The 18273-nt window shown below is 44.7% G+C and overlaps 1 protein-coding gene across 3 annotated transcripts in view; it reads left to right on the top strand.

Annotated features, from left to right (window-relative positions):
• Window positions 1-18273, top strand: part of LOC146347907 (ferric reductase 1-like) — a 41390-nt gene that overhangs the window by 11855 nt on the left and 11262 nt on the right. For 2 of the 3 annotated variants that reach the window (XM_084851790.1, XM_084851792.1), the window contains exons 3-10: window positions 1295-1431; window positions 4131-4222; window positions 5569-5653; window positions 13589-13774; window positions 14959-14988; window positions 15401-15502; window positions 15940-16081; window positions 17749-17862. In XM_084851790.1, coding sequence (XP_084707916.1) covers window positions 1295-1431; window positions 4131-4222; window positions 5569-5653; window positions 13589-13774; window positions 14959-14988; window positions 15401-15502; window positions 15940-16081; window positions 17749-17862 — 888 coding nt within the window. The remainder of the gene's footprint in view (window positions 1-1294; window positions 1432-4130; window positions 4223-5568; window positions 5654-13588; window positions 13775-14958; window positions 14989-15400; window positions 15503-15939; window positions 16082-17748; window positions 17863-18273) is intronic. The other variant, XM_084851791.1, reaches the window with a different exon arrangement.

The raw sequence follows: 18273 nt of genomic DNA, 5'->3' as shown, positions 1-18273 counted from the left end.
CAGTTCTAGGAGGAGCCCTCCATCCAGAAGCAGGAATGTGTGAGAAAGAAAAGAGCATTCTGTATTTTTTAAAATTAAAAGTTTCGTTTTAGGAAGTGCTTTTTATCCAGCATTGTGTCAGCTTGGCAGTGGAAGTTTGTTTGAGAGATCTTGATCCCTAAGCCCAGATGTGACAAGGCCAGCCCTACCATGAGGCAGAGTGAGGAAGCCACCTCAGGCATCAGATGCTGAAAGGCATGGAATAGATAGATCGGTATGTTCCAGGTGCAGTGGAAGACTCAATCCTGTCACCAGCATTGCAATAACATGGAACTGCTGGTCTGGTCATCTTTTGTACATGGAATGGGGGAGTTGAGGGAGGCACCACTATGTCTTTTGCCTCAGGCAGCAAAATATTATGGGCCAGCCCTGAAATGTGAGATGACCACATCCAGCATCCAAACTGCTCTATGTGTGTGTGTGCGCGCGCGCACCCACACTGCTTTTCCCCTTCTGACTGCAGCCCCTTGCACAACATCAGTTGCCTTACTCTTAAACATTCCCCAATTATCAGGAATGGCTGTTCGGGGGGCGGGGGGGCTTCAAAAGCCCTGGTGTGCAGGTGGAATGGATCCCGGCCAAGAGCTGCAATGAATGTGTTACGTATTGCCAGCAAGATCACAGGGGTTTGGTATTGAGCAAGACAGAAGGATTCATTGTCCAGCTGAAGAGTTTCCAATTTCAATCTTATTATAGTCTTCTATAAAGAGTGAAGAAAATTGTGTAGCTTATTATCCTTCCCTTGAATGCAAGAGTTTAGAAACTTAATTGGTGAAACCAACCCCAAAGACAATGGCATGGTAAAACAGCCTTTGCTGGAAGGGAATGGTAAAACATTCCTTTCCAGCAAAGGGGATCTACATGTTGTTGTCTTCCAGCTGCTTTGGGCTTGGCACTTTTCCTAATATTTGTCATGTTCTTATGTGTTCTACAAATAAAGCTAAACGAAGGCGCACTGGGCATGTTCCAGCCGATGTATATAAATCCTTTATTAAAATAATAATGCTTGGTGTGAGCAATATACTTATAAAATGTTCCAGCTAAAGTTAAGCATTTTGAAATCCCATTGCTTTCAAGGAGAGAGTTAATCACGTAATTAAATGTCTAAGTAAATGTGTTAGATCTTGCACTATTTGTCCAAGTTCAAATAGCTACAACATTAACTTCTGTCCTTTTAAATTCCTGCTATTAATACCACTCATAGCAAGACATTCCAATGTATACTTATTTTTTAAAAAATGTTTTTCCTACTCAGTATCTCTAACTGCATCCAGTGACTCCAGCTTTAAAGGATTTTTACTACAGGCCCAAGTGAGTGGAGGAGATGCAGCTGTGGGAAGTTTTCGGATCCTAAATCCCAGCATGCAAGGCCTTGTGTGCAACAGCGTTGAGGTATGTAGAACTCTGCCTTCTGGAACTCTGCCGTTGCAGCTCCTTGTGGTGCAAAACCCAGCTGCTCTTGCAGAGTAGAGCTTTGGAGAGAGCTTTCTGGTCGTGCCTAAGGGCTTATCTATGACCCCACACCCCAAATCATATTAAAATGCTTTTAAAAACGCTCAGTTTCAAAAGCAGTGTGCTGTGAGGGTTGGGAAAGAGGGCTGCTCTGTGTCAGGGTGGAAACTGAGCCCATACAGCCCCAGAGCAGTTCTGATTCTGAGGAAGAGCAACAACCCGTGGGAGAGGAGCTCGCTCATCTCTCACAGGCACAGCGTCAGGGAGAGATTCCTCCTGCCTGCATTCCTGAGAGAGATAGTGACCCTGGCAGCAAGAGATCGGGGGATGGGGCCTTGCTGGACGCTTGGCGCAGATGCAGGGAGTGGCGCCAGATGGAGGGCGCCAAGAGGAAGTGCTCTGCCCGCTTGGCGCTAAAATAACAGTCGCATCCCGAGGACCCAAGGGTAAGAGGGAGGATCTCTCTATAGCCCATAAGTTCAGAGTCTTCCCACTCTTCTCCTTCAAACAGGGACCAACTGCCTTACCTGGAGCTTAGGCTACTCTGCCAACTACCCCAGTGCAGTTCCTTGCTTAGTCGCTGGTGATTAGCATCTGAAAGAGTCAAGCTGTAAAAGGAATAAAGCCTTGGAAAGCATCCTTTTCGTCTGTGGCTTGAGTTGGCTCTTGGAGGGGACTGTAAGAGGCAGCTGGGGCGTTCTTAACACTCTGTGAGAAATAGCATCTTCGTTCCATGTGCATCATGGATGCATGGTACTAGTTGCAGCATTCTTTGGATCTTAGTAGAGTGGCCATATATTCTACTTGACATAGGACAGTCCTCTGTTTGAAGGGTTTTCAGAGGGCTGTTGAAGGGCTGTCCAGTCTGAGTCCACTTTAAAGATAAAGAACCTTAAGAAGGGAGAGCAGGGGGCTTGAAGTTAGCACTTCATCAACAGTTGGAACTTGGACAGCAGATTGATCAGGTACATGGGTTACCTTCTTCCCTACTATGGTCAGATGTATTAGATTTCTGTTTAAGTAATTCTGTCCCATTTTGCATCTATATATATTGTCATAAGATCTGGAGTTGGTCTAAATTAGTCTTCCCCAACCCAGAACCCTCCAGATTTATTGGACTACAACTCCCATCATCCCTGGCCAGCATGCCATGCTGATTAGGGATGACAGGAACTTTAGTCCAATACATCTGGAGGATGCTATTTTGGGGTAGCCTGTTTAAATGACCCATCAGAGAACATTTATAGCCCTGGGATTCTTGGTTGTAGGGTTGGGGTTTGGTCAGGAGCAGGTTAATGTAACCCGCAGGACCGCAGGAGATAACTGACTAGTCATTGCCGTGCTTTGTTAAGGAGATGTCTCTCAATAGATAGACTGTCCTGGAAGGTGAGAACCATTTGGGAACAAGGCTTGCTTTCCCCCTCCCTAAGGAATGTACTAATTTGGCCTGTGTAGGGCCTGGACATGCTGCAACTTAAGTTAGTGTAGTCTTCTCCAACTGGTGCCCTCCAGCTGTGTTGGACTACAGTTCCCATAATCCCCCAGCTAGCATCTGGAGAGCACCAGGTTGGAGAAGGTGGAGTTTTGTGGAAGACTCAAAGTCAGAGAGCTGAGTGTGAGCTCTGCAACAGCCTTTCTGGGTGTTGGCTTGTCTCCTTAGGGATCTGATGTAGGAGCAGTGAACTTTGGGACCTCTCTTGGAGTGTTAATGCTGTGAAGCTCCATCTGATACTCAACGTGTATATCTGTACAAATAAACCGTATATCACAAAAACACCATGAGCATCTAGTACCTCTTTCCAAGAAAACCAAAACCCTGGGTAACACTTGCACCCCTGGAAAATGGGAGGTGCATATGCACAGCTTGGAGAATTGGGGTGCAGAGGTCATATCAATATAAATCAGCGTGTACAAATTGTGGGCGCGCTCTTGCCCTCTTTTTTGGTGATGCGTTTCCTCTTTTTTTGTTGATGTGTAAATGGCCACCCTGGAGCCTAGCCAAAACGCATTGAAAGATTATGGTTGTGGGGACGTCAGGAGGACCTGGGGCTGCTGTTAGGATGGGATGAGCACATCCCTGTTGCAACTCTCCTTCATATCACTTAGAATCATAGAATCATAGGGTTGGAAGGGGCCTACAAGACCATCATGTGATATTGTGTCCCTGTTTCCCAGTGCAATGGGAGATACTTGCTGTAGCAATTCCGCCTTGCCCATCTCCTCCTATGTGACTAATTACCCAAGACTGTTCCACTTCCCTGTCACTCCATTGCCAGAGCTCCCTCTGCACCATGGAGTTGTTGCCGCCTTAAAAATGAACTGAGCCTTTCCTTTGGTACTATTCTAATAAAAGGACCAGTGCTGATGTGTTTGGTTGGTTTGTGTTTTCCCTAATGGAAGTTGCAAACTGTTCCCATTTTACCACACATCCTGGTACAGATGTTGACATAAAGACTGTGCTAAGAAGGTTGCCTGTAACCACGCAGATGAGCATGAGGCCACTGTGTGAGATAGCTCACAGGGGGTTAATTTGCTTATCAGTACGGGCTCACTGTCACAAGGCAATATTGAGAATGTTGCATTTTGGGAATCCTGGAAGTGTTATTTTCTTCTCTATCCATTTGTTAAATGTATTGCAGAATTCTTCATTGAGTCACACAAACCAGAGAAAAAAGCGAAATGTGACGGCCATTTGGATTGCACCTCCTGGTGTGGGGCACGTTGTATTCAGGTACAGGCTTATTTATTTATATATTTGTTTTATATAAAGTAGCAGCACTTCATAAAGCCTTAATCTGAAGGCTAAACAAAATTTATCATGATACAAATGATCTGGAGTAGAAAACTATGTATGGCCCCTTTGTTGCAGTTATATTTTAGACATAGTTGCAAATGTAATTGTGGAATTTCTTCCTTTATTTTCAACTGTTAAATTCAGTCAGAGAGATTTCATTCTTTTTTTTCTCAAGTACAAAGGGGTTTTAAAAAATCATAACATATTTTGACTTTTTAAATGGATTGTTAACTCTGAGTTCAGATTCATAATACAAGGATACAAGTTTTTAGTTTGTTAGTTTTCAAGCCAAACTCAATGGCTCCTCAATCCTAGTCTTTCGATGGATGTAGAACTGTGTGAGGCAGGGTTTTTGGGTCATCGCATTCCCAGGAAATAAGGGCTGAGGTCCAAAGAATCTATATTCATGAGGATAACTGTGTATACAGCAGTAGCTTTGTTTGTTTCATGGTTCAACGTTCTGCTACAGAGACAAACCATTTTCCAAGTTGCACTGTATTTGATTCTTTGGCATTAGGAACTATTGCAATAAAGGAATACATAGCGCTGTGTGCATTCTCAATTCAGACATGTGGGCTTTCTTCACACAGAGCTTTTATCCTTCAGGGAAGTTTGTGGGCTCTTTACATGACGCCATGAACCTCCAGGGCATCTCCTGCACTAAATGCGCTTTGTTCTGTTTTTAAATAGATCGCAGATAATGAGCTATCAAATTACCCTGTTGTGTTCCGCTTGAGTCCCCCCCCCCCCAAAAAAAAGAGATCAATGAAAGATAATGGAAGACTCAGATATGGGGGGAGGAGGGGGGAAGGGAAGAGAGAAAAGGAAGCAGGTGAAAAAGGGAGTCCTTGTGATCCTGCATTTAAAAACAGAAGCAGAAAGCCGCATTCTAAATGCAGGATTTTAGGCTGGTGTAGAGATGCCCATGATGTCGAGCCTGTAAAACTCACTAATCCCAGGCTATTGACCTTCCATGTATTTGGGAATAGCTGGGTTTTCCTTTAAACCACATGATTTTATAGCACACCTGACTGTAGAATCAAGGGGCTTGTCAAGAATTTGTTAGGCTGCAATACATGACCTGCATGCTGCATGTTGCCTGATGAAAGATATATATCAGTGTGTGAAACAGAAACTTCTTGTTCTCACTAACAAAGCTCACTAATATAACTATTTTATATTAAATTATAATAGTGTAATGTGGAAGAACTGGTTTGTTGTACCTGGTCAATGCCTCCTAAAACTGTACTTCACTTATGTTTCTCCCCCGACCCCCTTTCTAGAGCAACAGTGCTCCAGAATTTTAGTGTATTCTGGACTCAAGTTAAAAGCCAAGTTCTTGCGTCTTCCAGCCTTCCATTTGTTTCAGTAAGTTTTAAGATGATACCCTGATCATGTTGTTTTATAAATGTTTAATAATACTTTGCATTTAGTTTAAAAAACAAAAATACATCTTAATTCTAGTCATACACATAATTATATTTACTTCTGTGTAGACATGTATAGAATTGCACTGATAAGGAATGTTGCTTTTTAATGTAAGGTTTCCAGGTCATGTAAATATTTTAAAAGTTCTTTTGCTGAAAACTTTGGCTATAGAAAAAGACACATCCATATGCCTGTACGCGCATTACATGGAAATGTAGAATATGCTGACACGCCATGCTAGCACTTTCCTTATTGCATTATATTTGTTACCAGAATTTAACATCCAATAATATTCTAATGGTTTTGCAACATATCATCATTTTTAATGCTTGCACAATGCTACCAAATATAAATGAAGTCCACAAAGTCCCTTTGGCATGTCCAGCAACTTGTTTCTACATCTTTTCCATCTTTTTTCCTCCACTATAACCTCTATCATTCTGCATACTTATAATATGCAACGCTATCCAGTAATTGTCAGCTGATTTACTAGCAGTTAATATCCATGTTCTGCAAGCTGCACTGTATTAAAACAGCATTACCACCTTAACCTTGACATATGGCAATTTCACACAAAGAAAAGCTGATTTTTCCCATTGTAGTTGTGACCATTCAGTAACTTTGATGCAAGCGATAGCCACTTTCTTATTTTTTAACCTGGTGATGTGTGACGATGCAGGAATGTACAAAGCATTCTTCTAGTAGAGGTTTGGGGACATAAGACCCTGCCCCCCCCACACGCACACACCCCGTTGAGAGAGATGAATGCTGCTGTCCTCCTTTAATTTGAGGAAAGAGACTGAAATGGCTGTCCTCTTCATACATAAAACAATTTCTTTACTAATGATGTATGAAAAAGCCCCTCTATTGGTGTTGGCTGGTGTACATAAGTTTCTCCCTACATCAGTGTTCCTTGAGATCTTACTTGAGTTGGCCAAGGCCTAAGAAATACTGTTATTTCTATGAATATGGCCACATCATTTTAGCCTTCTGTTCAGCATGCTAGACCAGGATGGCATGAAGGTGAATGATGCAGCCACTTTGCTGAAGCTAAGCAGGTCTGGGTCTGGTCAGTACCTGGATGGGAGACAACCTGGGAAGCCCATCTCTGCTGCCTTGAGTTCCATGGTGGAAGAAAGGTGGGATATTAATGTACTTAAATAGTGGGCCACAATCCGTTTGTAATCGATCTTTGTTATGTGTCAGTACTTGGGGCTCACCTGCAGCCTCACACTTACTTGTGAAATTGTTGAGAAGTGTCAGTATAAATCAAGAGCCAAGTTGGTGTTAGTTCAGCCTTTCCCCAACCTGTGATGCCCTTCGGATGTATTGATCTGCATCTTCCATCATTCCCATCCAGCAGCTGTGCTGGAGTTGCTGACCAACATACCTTTTTGCCAGCCACCATGATTGAAGAAATCACTGCTGCTGTATTTGGGTACTTCCTGCTTCACACTGTTAATTCTCAGTGCGACATACCCTCCAAATTTGGCAAGCGACTACGTTTTTTTAAAGGAAAAAATGGTTGGGTGAAGTTTTATAATAGACAGCCCACTGCCTCCTCTTTGATCACAGGATTTTTTGATGGAAAAGTTGACAAGGAAATTCCTTTTCCTTAACTATTTTATTTTTATAACTAATTTGTATATTGCTTGCTTGCTAAACTTCCCAATTAAACTTCCCAGTAATCCAAGATCTCTAGGCAGCGTACAATACATTTAGGGTGCAATCCTATCGGATCCACCCTTGATACTCAGAAGCCTCTGAACTCAGAAGCTTACAAGTATCCAAAGCAGAGCATTTCCTTCCATCTAGCTGAGGCGTCTCGGGGGGGGGGGGAGGCTGGGGATACGGCATAAGCCGTCCCCTCCCCACCCACAGAACTGCCCCCTTTCCCTCCTCATGTTTGTGAGCTCATAGAGGCAGTTGGCATGGTTCTCTCTGCACCAGATGTGAGGGTGCCAAGAGCTCGGACTCCTGGGTCCAAGGTCAGCGTGCTGTTTCTGGCCTCACATCCAGGAGTCCAAAAAATCCTATGGCCCCCATACGCTGTCTTGGGGCCATGGATTGCTCTCCCTCAACATAAAATACAATAAACAATGAATAAAAACAGCACACACAAAAACCAAAGGGGTGTCTCCATGAGCGATTTACTCCGAGCTGGCTGCGTTTGGAGGTTGTTAGGGATATATGACATCGTGGCCATCCAGCAGCCACCCCAGCGCTTATCAGGGAAAACCTGGATTTCCTGAGACTGCTAAAAGTCCGATTCTTTTCCTTAAATCAGGTTCTCCCCACTATAGTTGTTGTGTGTCCCAGCTCCCGCATTGACCTCGCGTATGCTAGCCCTGCCCAGGGGTGTGCTTTTCACCGTGACCCCGATCAAGGGGTGTTTCCTGTGTGTGTCCTGTGCCTGCACAAACCAATTTGTGTCTCCTCAGAAGTAACTCCCGTTGTGGTCAAAAAGGCTTCTCCCCTGAATGCCCACATGAGAACTTACAGAGATCCCCCTCAACTGAAATGGCACAGTTTAAAGCCCAATTCCCTGAGTGCTGTAAAGTGCAATCTCAAGGCTCAATTCTCCGTTGTTGGTTTATCACCTTAGGAAGAAACTACTCCAACCCTTCATTACAGAGATCCTGTGCAGCATCATGTGGGTTGGTTTCCCGTCTTTGTATTTACTGCTCTCTTTCCCACAAAAAAAACATTAGTGTCTCCTCAGAAGTAACTCCCATTGTGCTGAATGAGGCTTGCCCTCTGAATGCCCACATAAGAATTACAGAGATTCCCCTGAATTGAATACAGAGTTTAAAGTGTTGATTCCCTGAAGCCTGTAAAGCACTTTACCAAACCTGCGATCTCCGTGGCTTGGCTTATTGCCTTAGGAAGTAACTACTTCACACCTTTGTTATAGAGATCCTGCAGTTAGAAAGGGGGCTGGTTTCCCATCCCTGTGTCCCCCCCCCCCTTCCCAGCACAAGCATATGTGTGTCTACTTAGAAGTAACTCCCATTGTGGTCAGTTAGGCTTGCTCCTGAAATGCAGGTGCATCTGGACCTTCATGGGAAAAGGAGAAAGGGGGGGAGAGGGGGGAAAGCCTCTCTTATTGGTTGAGCAGCCCTGCCAGTCAGATGACATTCACTCCAACCCCCACCCCCACCAGGAAGTATGTTCTGTGAAGCGATTTTTACTGGTGTGGAGATCTCGCTTGTGGAGCCCTGCATGGACCAAAGTGCAGCAAAGCTGATTCCTTTTAAAAAAATCCAGTACTCCTCCATTCGCTTCTCCTTGTGTTGTCATAGAGACTTGGTCCAAGATAAAGCCAGCAGCAAAGAGTAAAAAAAAAAAATACTAGGACATAAAAACCAAAATAAAACCAGCAGCAAACTAAAAGTGCAATGATCCAAAACACTAAAACAGCTCTTAAAATGCCTGGGAGAATAAAAAGTTCTTCACCTGGCACCAAAAATACCATAATGTAGGCATCACGCGAGCCTCTCTGAGGAGGGCATTCCACAGATGGGGTACCACCACTGAAAAGGCCTTCTCTCTTGTAGCCACCTGCCTCACCTCATTTGGTGGGGGCATGTGGAGGAAGGCCTCAGATGATGACCTTAGTGTCTGGGTAGGTAAATATGGGAGGGGACATCCGTTCAGATAACATGGCCTCACTGATGGTGTTATGTTTCTTTCATAGCTGTTACCCAGTTTCCCACAAAGTACCAGTTTGTCTGCAACAATAAGTGTTGGTCTCTGCATCTTACTTCCTTTATAGTTTGCCCTCTCCCCTTTCTCACCTGTCCAAGCCCTTTTCTTCCATATCAGCAGTAATTTACAGTGTTTGTATTGGAGACAACTACTATTGTGTCAGGCCATAGACCACTGATGGTTTACACCAAGTGTGTCCAAGTCAAATTGGATGAAGGGCCACAACCACCATCCAGAAAAAATTCAGTGGCCACACTCATAAATTTTTAAAACCGTATTGTTGATTCCACATTAATTTCATTACTATCAATTCCTCCAAATCCTATTCCTAGTGCCGTTCCCTCATGCTAGTATGGCGAGGGGCACCAGGAGTAGGCCTCAATTAAAAAATAGCCCAGACATGGAAACTTTTTGGAGCGGAATGGGGATAGAGGAATTATTTCTCTATTTCTAATTATAATTTTAAATGCCTTAACACTATGTAAATTGGTCTTCTAAGATCTATTCCTTGTTGCCATCTCTTATTCTGTGTTGCTTTTTAAACTGGGTTTAATATTACTTCTTCCTGCTTATTCTGTTTAATGATTAGTGGTTTTTATCTCATGATTCTTGTGATTTTATTCATCATTCTTATTTTTTGATATAAGCATCTTTTTTAAAGAAAACTTTTAAAAGGTTAAACTTTCAAAGTGTGGTAAGGGCACTAAGGGCTATATTGGGGAGCTACCAAAGGACTTGATCAAGGTTTATGTCTGACTGACAGCCCCTATTTATGTCTGTTGTATCCAATGAGACAGTTCTAGGACAATGATACCCACTGAGTGTGTGGATTTCCCTCTCAGGACAGCATGGAAGATTGACTGGAGAACTCAAACACCTTCCTGCAGCTGTTTTGGACCAGAAAGCAAGCAAGCCTACCCACTCTTGTTTTGTGTGGGGATCTATGAGGGAATCATATATTTTCCAAGATCTGTTTGATCACATCATTATTTTCAGGTGTCTCATTGATACCTTATAGTTAAAATATAATGTGTGAATGAGACAAACATGTTTGGGAAAACGCACATCATAAAAGTACGCTCATCAGAAAACAAGAATTAGCTGCAGCTCCCTATCAAGCACACAGTCAATCACAAACCCAGGCTTGCTGCTGTATAATGTGTGGATTAGCCCTTAAAGTATGCTGTATTTGACAATCTCTAAACCAGGGGAGGAGAACCTCTTTCAGCCCAAGGGGCAAATTCAATTTCTGAGAAGCTCTCTTGGGCTGAATTCCAGTGGCAAAACGGGGTGGAGCCAAAATTACAAACGATACCTGCATATTGTAGCTTAAAGCTCTTTTGGCCACTAGCTAACCCTTAGGAGAGGCATTTCAACCTTTTAGAATGGAGAAAAACCTGCACAAAAGCCAGGAAGCCACCAAACAACTGGTGATTGGGGTAAAGTGGGACCAAGGAAAGGGATAGGGCTATCTGGGGGTTCCCAGAGGTCTGGCTTGGGACCCTAGGGGGGCTGGATTTGGCCCCCAGCCTTGAGTTTCCCCACCCCTGCTCTAAAAGAAGTGGGTTGAAGATCGCAGCAACAAATGCATGTAATGCCAGACATGGGCATCCTTCACATGGAGCTTTTACCCTGCTATTGAGATTGCTCACTCATGGAAGTTTGCAGGCCCTTTTCATGACATTGTCAACCTCCAGGGCACATCCAGAGGTATTTCCTGCTTATTTCATCTCAAAATGATCCGGAACTAATGACTCAGGATGTTACGCAATTAAAACAGCCACTAGATGGCGCAGTTTCACTAAGTTTTATGGAACCTTGAAAATTAAAAGCTTCCCCTCTCAGCAATCATGTGGTCGTGGTCTGGGAGTAAACATGGAAAGGCTCCAGAACGGGAGGACTGCGGGGGGGGGGGGGGTTCTTTAGTGTAAAGGCAAACACATGTGATCCTTAACTCACTTGGAAGTGGTTCTTATTGAACTAAATGGCTCTTCTAAGTAGTCACAGTAGTGTAGTGGCAAATTCAGAAGTGCAGGGTCTCTTTGTGACAGTCACAGCCACCCCCCCTCACAGCCACGCCCCCTTCTAAGATTGTGCAACCTTGTAAGATATACAGCCTTCAACTGGGATCCAAAAACAGTGCAGCTGAGAGTAAGGCAGTGGTATTTCAATTGGATGTCTGAGAAAAAATGCAGGGGTGTTAATCTTTTTCACCCACTCACACACAAACATTTTAGGTTTTCAAAATATGATACTCTATGGAAGCTTCACCCTCTCAACTCAGCCCTCATGGACAGATCCCTTCTCATTTAAACAGCCCCTTTGCACACTCCCTTAGTGCCACAACATTACCCATTAGCCTTTCCTAAGCTCCTTCATTATATCTCTCCCATCCCACAACAGAAATGTCCACACACCCAACTGGATTGAAACATACACACACGCACACACCCCTTCTTTCTCCTTTCCCCCCAACTGATTTTTTTCTGTTTCCTTCCCCTCCACCAGGGTTTGTTTGCCCAGGTACATGCCAACCTTGTACCAAAAGTGTAGCTGACAGAGCAGGTTGCATTTGGCAATTCTGTTTACTGTAGAAATTAATGGTCAAGAATGAACAGTGCAATCCAATGGGTGTTTATTTCAAGTTAAATTTACAGAGATCTTGGGAAGGCAGCCAAGGCTGCAATCCTACGCACACTTACCTGGGAGAAAGCCCAATTGGCAATTGAACTAGGGATGTACGAAAGTCACTTACCTTTTCACAGCTTGGATTCGCGATGGGGGGGAGGCCCTCCGTCCCTCCCCCCGGAATCCTCCCTGGGCCGGCTTCGCTCCACAGCGGCACCACAGAGCCACTAGCCAGGGCCGTCCGCAGCCAGAGTTCCGGCCACGGACGGGCTGCTGCAGACGCAAATGGCGGCTGCCATTTGCGTCCTGCGAAGCTGCCATGATAGGCTACGTAAGTATTTACGTAGCCTATCACGGCAAGCCAAAAAACCCCCAAAACAGTGTACGCAAATGGCGGCAGCTATGGCGGCCGCCATTTGCGTTCCTTATTTTTAGCCATTTTAGCCTACCTAAATATTTATGTAGGCTATTACGGCAAAAAAAAGGGGAACGCAAATAGCGTGGTGGGTGCCATTTGCGTTCCTCTTTTCCCCCCCGTTTTAGCCTATGTAAATATTTACGTAGACTAAAACGGCTAAAAATAGGGAACGCAAATGGCGACCGCCATAGCCACCGCCATTTGCGTACGCTGTTTGGGGGGGGGCTTGTTGTGAAAGGCGTCCCTGCATTAGCTGTGATAGGCTACGTAAGTATTTACATAGCCTATTACGGCTATGATGAAGGAGTGAATGGTGGCCGCAGGGCGGCCGCCATTCGCAAGTCAGCGCGGACGGCAGCAGGTAAGTGCTCCATTTTGCACGCCTTTTGTGGGTTGGGGGGGCGGGGGCTTCGTTCCGCCACGAATTTCGAGGGGCTGAATGCACTGACATTCGGCCTCACCGAGATCTGTGGCGGAATTCTCTGACATCCCTAAATTGAACTTAGTGGGACTGACTTCTGAGTAAACATGCATAGGATTGTGTGATAAATCCTAAAAATTGGCACAAACCAGCCACCTGCCCGGTCCCATAAGTAAATAATGGTGGCAGCGTCCCCTGCCCCGGTGCTGCTGTGGTCAGCAGCAGCAGCAGCCCTGAACGGGTGGCCGGTGTTGCAGGAGATGAGGGCAGCACCAGGCGCACAGGCATGAAGCAGGGACCTGTGGAGAAGCCAAGAGTTGAGGAGGAGAAGGGGGGGCGAGATAAGGCTGCAGAGCTCCCTCAGGCTCCCTCCTCCCTCTCTTGCTCACTCCCTTTGTCTGGCCTGCTCTGCATAGTAGACAAGAGGCAGCCGCCTGCACTCCCTCTTCTCCTTCCTCCTTCCCTAGCAGACTGCGACCCGGCTGGGGGTTGGCTTAAAAAAAAGTGCCAGCATGAAGCCCCCGCACGACCTGCCACCGCTACACCACTGAGTAGATATGTACAGGATTGAGCTGTAAGTGCATTTATGATGTACGTACTTCAACAGGAGAACGCAGTCTTATTTAAGAGGTGGCATTAAAAAACAAATTACAGTTAGCTGACAAATTTGGTGACGGGCTGGGGGTACTTTTCATTGCAGATCTCCATGGAAGAAGGGTGCGGGACACAGAAATTCTGTTTCAGTAGCCCTGCAGGCTGCAGCCCACGTGACCCAAACTGTTACTTCATGTCATCTGAGGCACTGGAGAGTGATGCTTTCAAATTTGAAATGAGCGGCTTTTCCAATGGATATTTAGCCATTGGCTTCTCTGGTGACACTATTATGGTGAGATATAGAGATATTTCATTTATTAAAAACACTTATCCCATCGTTCCATTACACAGCAATGCCCAAGGTACCTTAGAGTCAACATGATAAAACCATCATTTAAAAAACCCATAGAAGTAGAAGCAGAAAAACGCAATTTGAGTGATCATATCAAATATGTAATTCAACTAAGCCCAAAGAGTTGTCTGAACAAAATAGTTTTTACATGGAGATGACATGCCATCTGGGGTAAGGAGTCCCAGAGCCTGGGTGCTGCTACAGAGAAGGGCCTGTTCTGCTGCTGGTGGGATACAGATGTGAAAGCTCATGTGACAGGAGGCATTCCTTCAGCTATCCTGGTCCTAAACCGTTTAGTAACTTGTAGCCATCCAGATGTTTTGGCCTACAGCTCCCAGCATCCATCCATCCCTATTGGCTATGCTGGCTAAGGCTGATGGGAGTTATAGGCCAAAACATCTGAAAGACAAGTTGCCCACACCTGGTTTAGGTCATTAAGGGAGCAATCCTAGGTCCCCTAGACAGCATCTGGGGGACATAGGATTGTTCAGTTTCCTGGCTCCACACTTAAAGTCAGGGTTCCGGGTTTGGAGCCAGGAAACCACACTCCCTGCCCCCTTCCGCTCCCCCTCGTAGGTGGCGCAGAGAGAGCCACGCCAGCTGGCTCTCCGCGCTTGGTAAACACAGCACGGAGAAAGGGGAAAGGAAGGTGTTCCTGGGTGTGGGGAGGGGAGGAGACTGGGGCAGCTGGCTTATGCCTTTTCCTGTTGCCGCCCCATCCTCCTTCCCTCCCCCTCCCTGAAGCCTCCACTAGACAGGCAAAATCATCCGTCTAGCTAAAATGTAGCACAGCATGCACAAGGCACCTCCCTCTTTGCATAGGATACTCCTAAGGCTCCAAGTTTGGGGCTTACCAGTACCCAGAATGCTACCCATGGGATTGCACCCTAAGGGTAGTTAGGTCCCTAGTTTTGTGTTTGTTAGGATGTCTACAATCAAATGTATAAACAAGAAATCAGCATAGGACTTGGAGCAAGTATGTGTGTCACTCATGGAGCAAAGTTTGGGGGTTTTGTTGTGGAGTGAGTTTGGTTTCCCCACAACTTTGGTCTAGAAATTACTCATCCATGTACTTGTTCTGAAGCCTACACTGATTTCCTTATCTTCTTTTCTCCTCCTCTCAGACATCAGATGGGCTTTCTGCTCATTTAAAGGTATTTTGAAGCACTTCACAGGTTCATCTGATTAAATGGTTGCCAAAGTTTGAAAAATAAAATGCCCTGAGAAACCTGAAGAGTGTAGAAGTGGCTTTTTGATTGTCACAAGGGCCAGCCAATCAGCATTGCAGTCACAGCAGCTGTGCACAAACAGGAAGAATGGGATTTCCCTGAGCACTATGCACATGCCCCAAACCTGGTGGGTGCATTTTTACAGCAGGCTTATCCCTAAAGCTATGTACATCTGGATGAAGCCTTAACTAGACTGCAACTGCTAAGGATTAAAGCTGGCTGATTACCCGTATGCTAGCCATCAGAGAATAAACCAGTATAAGCTGAACTAATTCTGAATAATAATTGCTGGAGACTGGATCATGGTGATGTTTTTATTTATATATCTTTTTTCCAGGGGAATGATGATATCTATATTTGTGGTAGGAATGCCACAGGTGACATAGCTGTTCAACGTGCCTTCTCAATGGGTCGAACTACTCCCAGCCCTAAACCTCTGGTACTAAAAATGTCTTCTTCTGCTACTATATTTTTAAAGCATGATAGGTGTTACACAGAGGTTAAACGTGATGTGACCCCTTCCTGTCTAGAAGCTATGGATTTACATTAAGTGCAAATAGTGCAATGACTTAGGGTATTTCAAAACAGAATTGGCAAAAAATCTATTATTTCGCAGATCTTTTCTGTAAAAGAAATAAAAACCCTTGTAGATTTTCATTGTTGGAATCAAATAATTCCAAACACATTCCCATAGAACATTATGTTAAATGGGAAATGTGCATCATTTAATCCATGATTTGTTGAAAATGCAGAGATACTTTAATAGCCTCAAATAATTGTAATTGAGTATTATCATAGTAATTGCTATTTTTATTTATAAATTTATGTATAACGGTCACTGTCAAAATATCAGTGATAAAATAGCTGTGTTTTTAGGGTGAAGTAGATATTCTAGCAACATCCTTTAATGATGGAATCATCAAATGTTCTTTCGTTTTAAGAAATGCCATATCAACTCAGTCAAGAGATGCTGACAGTCTTTTCTATATATTTTTTACTTTTGGACCATCATCAGCTGGTGAGTTCTATTTAGAAGCTGGGCAGAAGAGGCAGCATTTACAAGAGAAACTTCATACACAATGCTGTAGTTGAAATCTAAGAAGCAGCTGAAAAGCCTTAACTGTAACAAACGTCTTTATTTGGAATGGCAAAGAGACTCTAATTTTTTCCAGTAATCTCCGCAAACATTTAGAACAGGGGTGGGGATCTTCAAGCAGTCTGCGGGCCAGTTTTACCCTCCTGAATGTGTTGCGGGCTGCACTCCCGCTGCCACACCACCCACTGTAAAAGGGGCAGGGGAATAGCTGTTTGCTATAATGGGGGGGGGGAGACCATTACGGAGGTTTAGAGCAGACAAATTTAGCTTGAAAACAAGCTATATTTGCTATGGAGCCTCTACAGAGGCTTAAAATGGACAAATTTAGCTTGTTCTCAAGCTAAATTTGTCTGCTCTAAACCTCTGTGGTGGTTTGCTGCCGAAACCCATTGATAAACCATTACTTTTCCCTCTATTTTTTCTTTATCAGCAACACAGTGGAGTGGTGGCGTACTGGGGTGGCGGGTAGGGATGGGGGAGAATTTCTCCCCGAAACTTCAAGGGGCCGACTGCCAACGTATTCGGCCCCCCAAAGTAATTTCGGGGAGAAATTCTCCGCCCCCCCGCCCCCCCCCCCCCGGGATGGGACTTACCTTTCCCGAATGTCGCTCCCGGTGGCAGGTCGCAGCGGCGGTTCGGCAGGGCTTCGACAGGGGCAGGGGCGGCAGCTGGTCTTTCGACCGGCTGCCGCTGCCACCATTCCAAGAAAAGTTAAAAAAAAAAAACCGCCCCCGTGTTAGGCTACGTGACGATTAACGTAGCCTATCATGGCTAGATTTGCAAAGTCAGCCGTGATAGGCTACGTAAATCGTCACGTAGCCTATCACGGGTGACTTTAAAAAAAAAAAGCGCGTACAGCTAATGGCAGCCCCCATAGGGAGCCGCCATTCATGTTCCTTATTTGGTCGCTGTAGTCTACGTAAAGATTACGTAGACTACGGCGAAAATAAGGGCAACGCTATTTGCGTTGCCCTTATTTTCGCCGTAGTCTATGTAAAGATTTGTTGATATTATAATTAAAAATAAAAATTAACAGGGAGGCTGGCATGCTGCAAACTGAAATGATGTTCTCCATCTTTGGGTGCAAAAAAGTGGTTTTGTTGTTTTGGAGGTCGGACCCCAACTCTGCCGTATTTGTAGGTTCTTGGGTAGGTTACTTTTCTTTTAGTCTAATCAGCTTACCTTCTGGGAAATGCGTGTTTTGTGACTGGCCAAATTGTAGACATTTTATGAATGGACAGCCCCTATGGCAGCCATTTTGTGAGAGTGCCCACAAGAATCTCTTAAAATTTCAAATGTGCCCATTGACCCAAAAAGATTGAGGATCCCTGGTTTAGAATATTGTTAGGGTAACCAGATGCAAGAAAGGACAGGACCTTTTCATGACAAGATAGATCTGCTGAAATTCCCTCTTCGACACAATTAGTTAAGGTATAGGAGCCCTGTCTTCTTTTGCTACAGATATATAGTGTGGTTGTTTGTCTAGATGTGTGTTACTGTGTGTTATCACAGTAGCTTCACCTGTGATAGTGGGAAGGCACTGTGATAATTGCTTGTTCTTCTTGTTCCTAAAAAAAAAATATTTGAAGGGCAGATACTGAAGCATCCCATCAGACCTTTTATTACTGATCAGAAGGTGAACATTTCAGGCTTTGAAACACAAGGTGGCACCAGTTCTACACCTTTGATTATTAAGGCTCACGGTAAGTCACTGTCTGGCAGTGGATTCATGCCACTGCTTCTTTCCACACTAGGGCCCCATCTACATGGCACCACTTTCACTCCCCACCCTCTTGCAACTGCGCAGCAATGCAGCTTCAAATTAGCATCCCCTGCGATAGATTCACAATTTACTGCACCCTTCCCAAACAGACTTGCTGTGTCCTTCCCCGCCCCATTAAACTTAAATGAGCAGCTGTGCAGTCCTGTGAGCATGGGGGTGCAACACTTCATTGGCTGTTTTGTATTTTAGGGGTTCTGTTGTCTTTCTCTCCCTCGTTAGTTGAAAATTGGTTGTTCTGTGCTCCTTCATTTCCACGCCATCTGGTTGTCAGTTCCCCAGTCCGAGTCTCTCGCGATGGTTCACACTCACAAGTGTGAGCGGTATGTGCCTA

The sequence above is a fragment of the Heloderma suspectum genome, chromosome 4 (genome assembly GCF_057233095.1).
Source record: "Heloderma suspectum isolate Gila_16-S chromosome 4, 16-S_ref, whole genome shotgun sequence".
NCBI classification, from domain to species: Eukaryota; Metazoa; Chordata; class Lepidosauria; order Squamata; family Helodermatidae; genus Heloderma; species Heloderma suspectum.
Note: the sequence above shows the minus strand (reverse complement) of the source record. Positions and strands in the feature narration are given on the sequence as shown.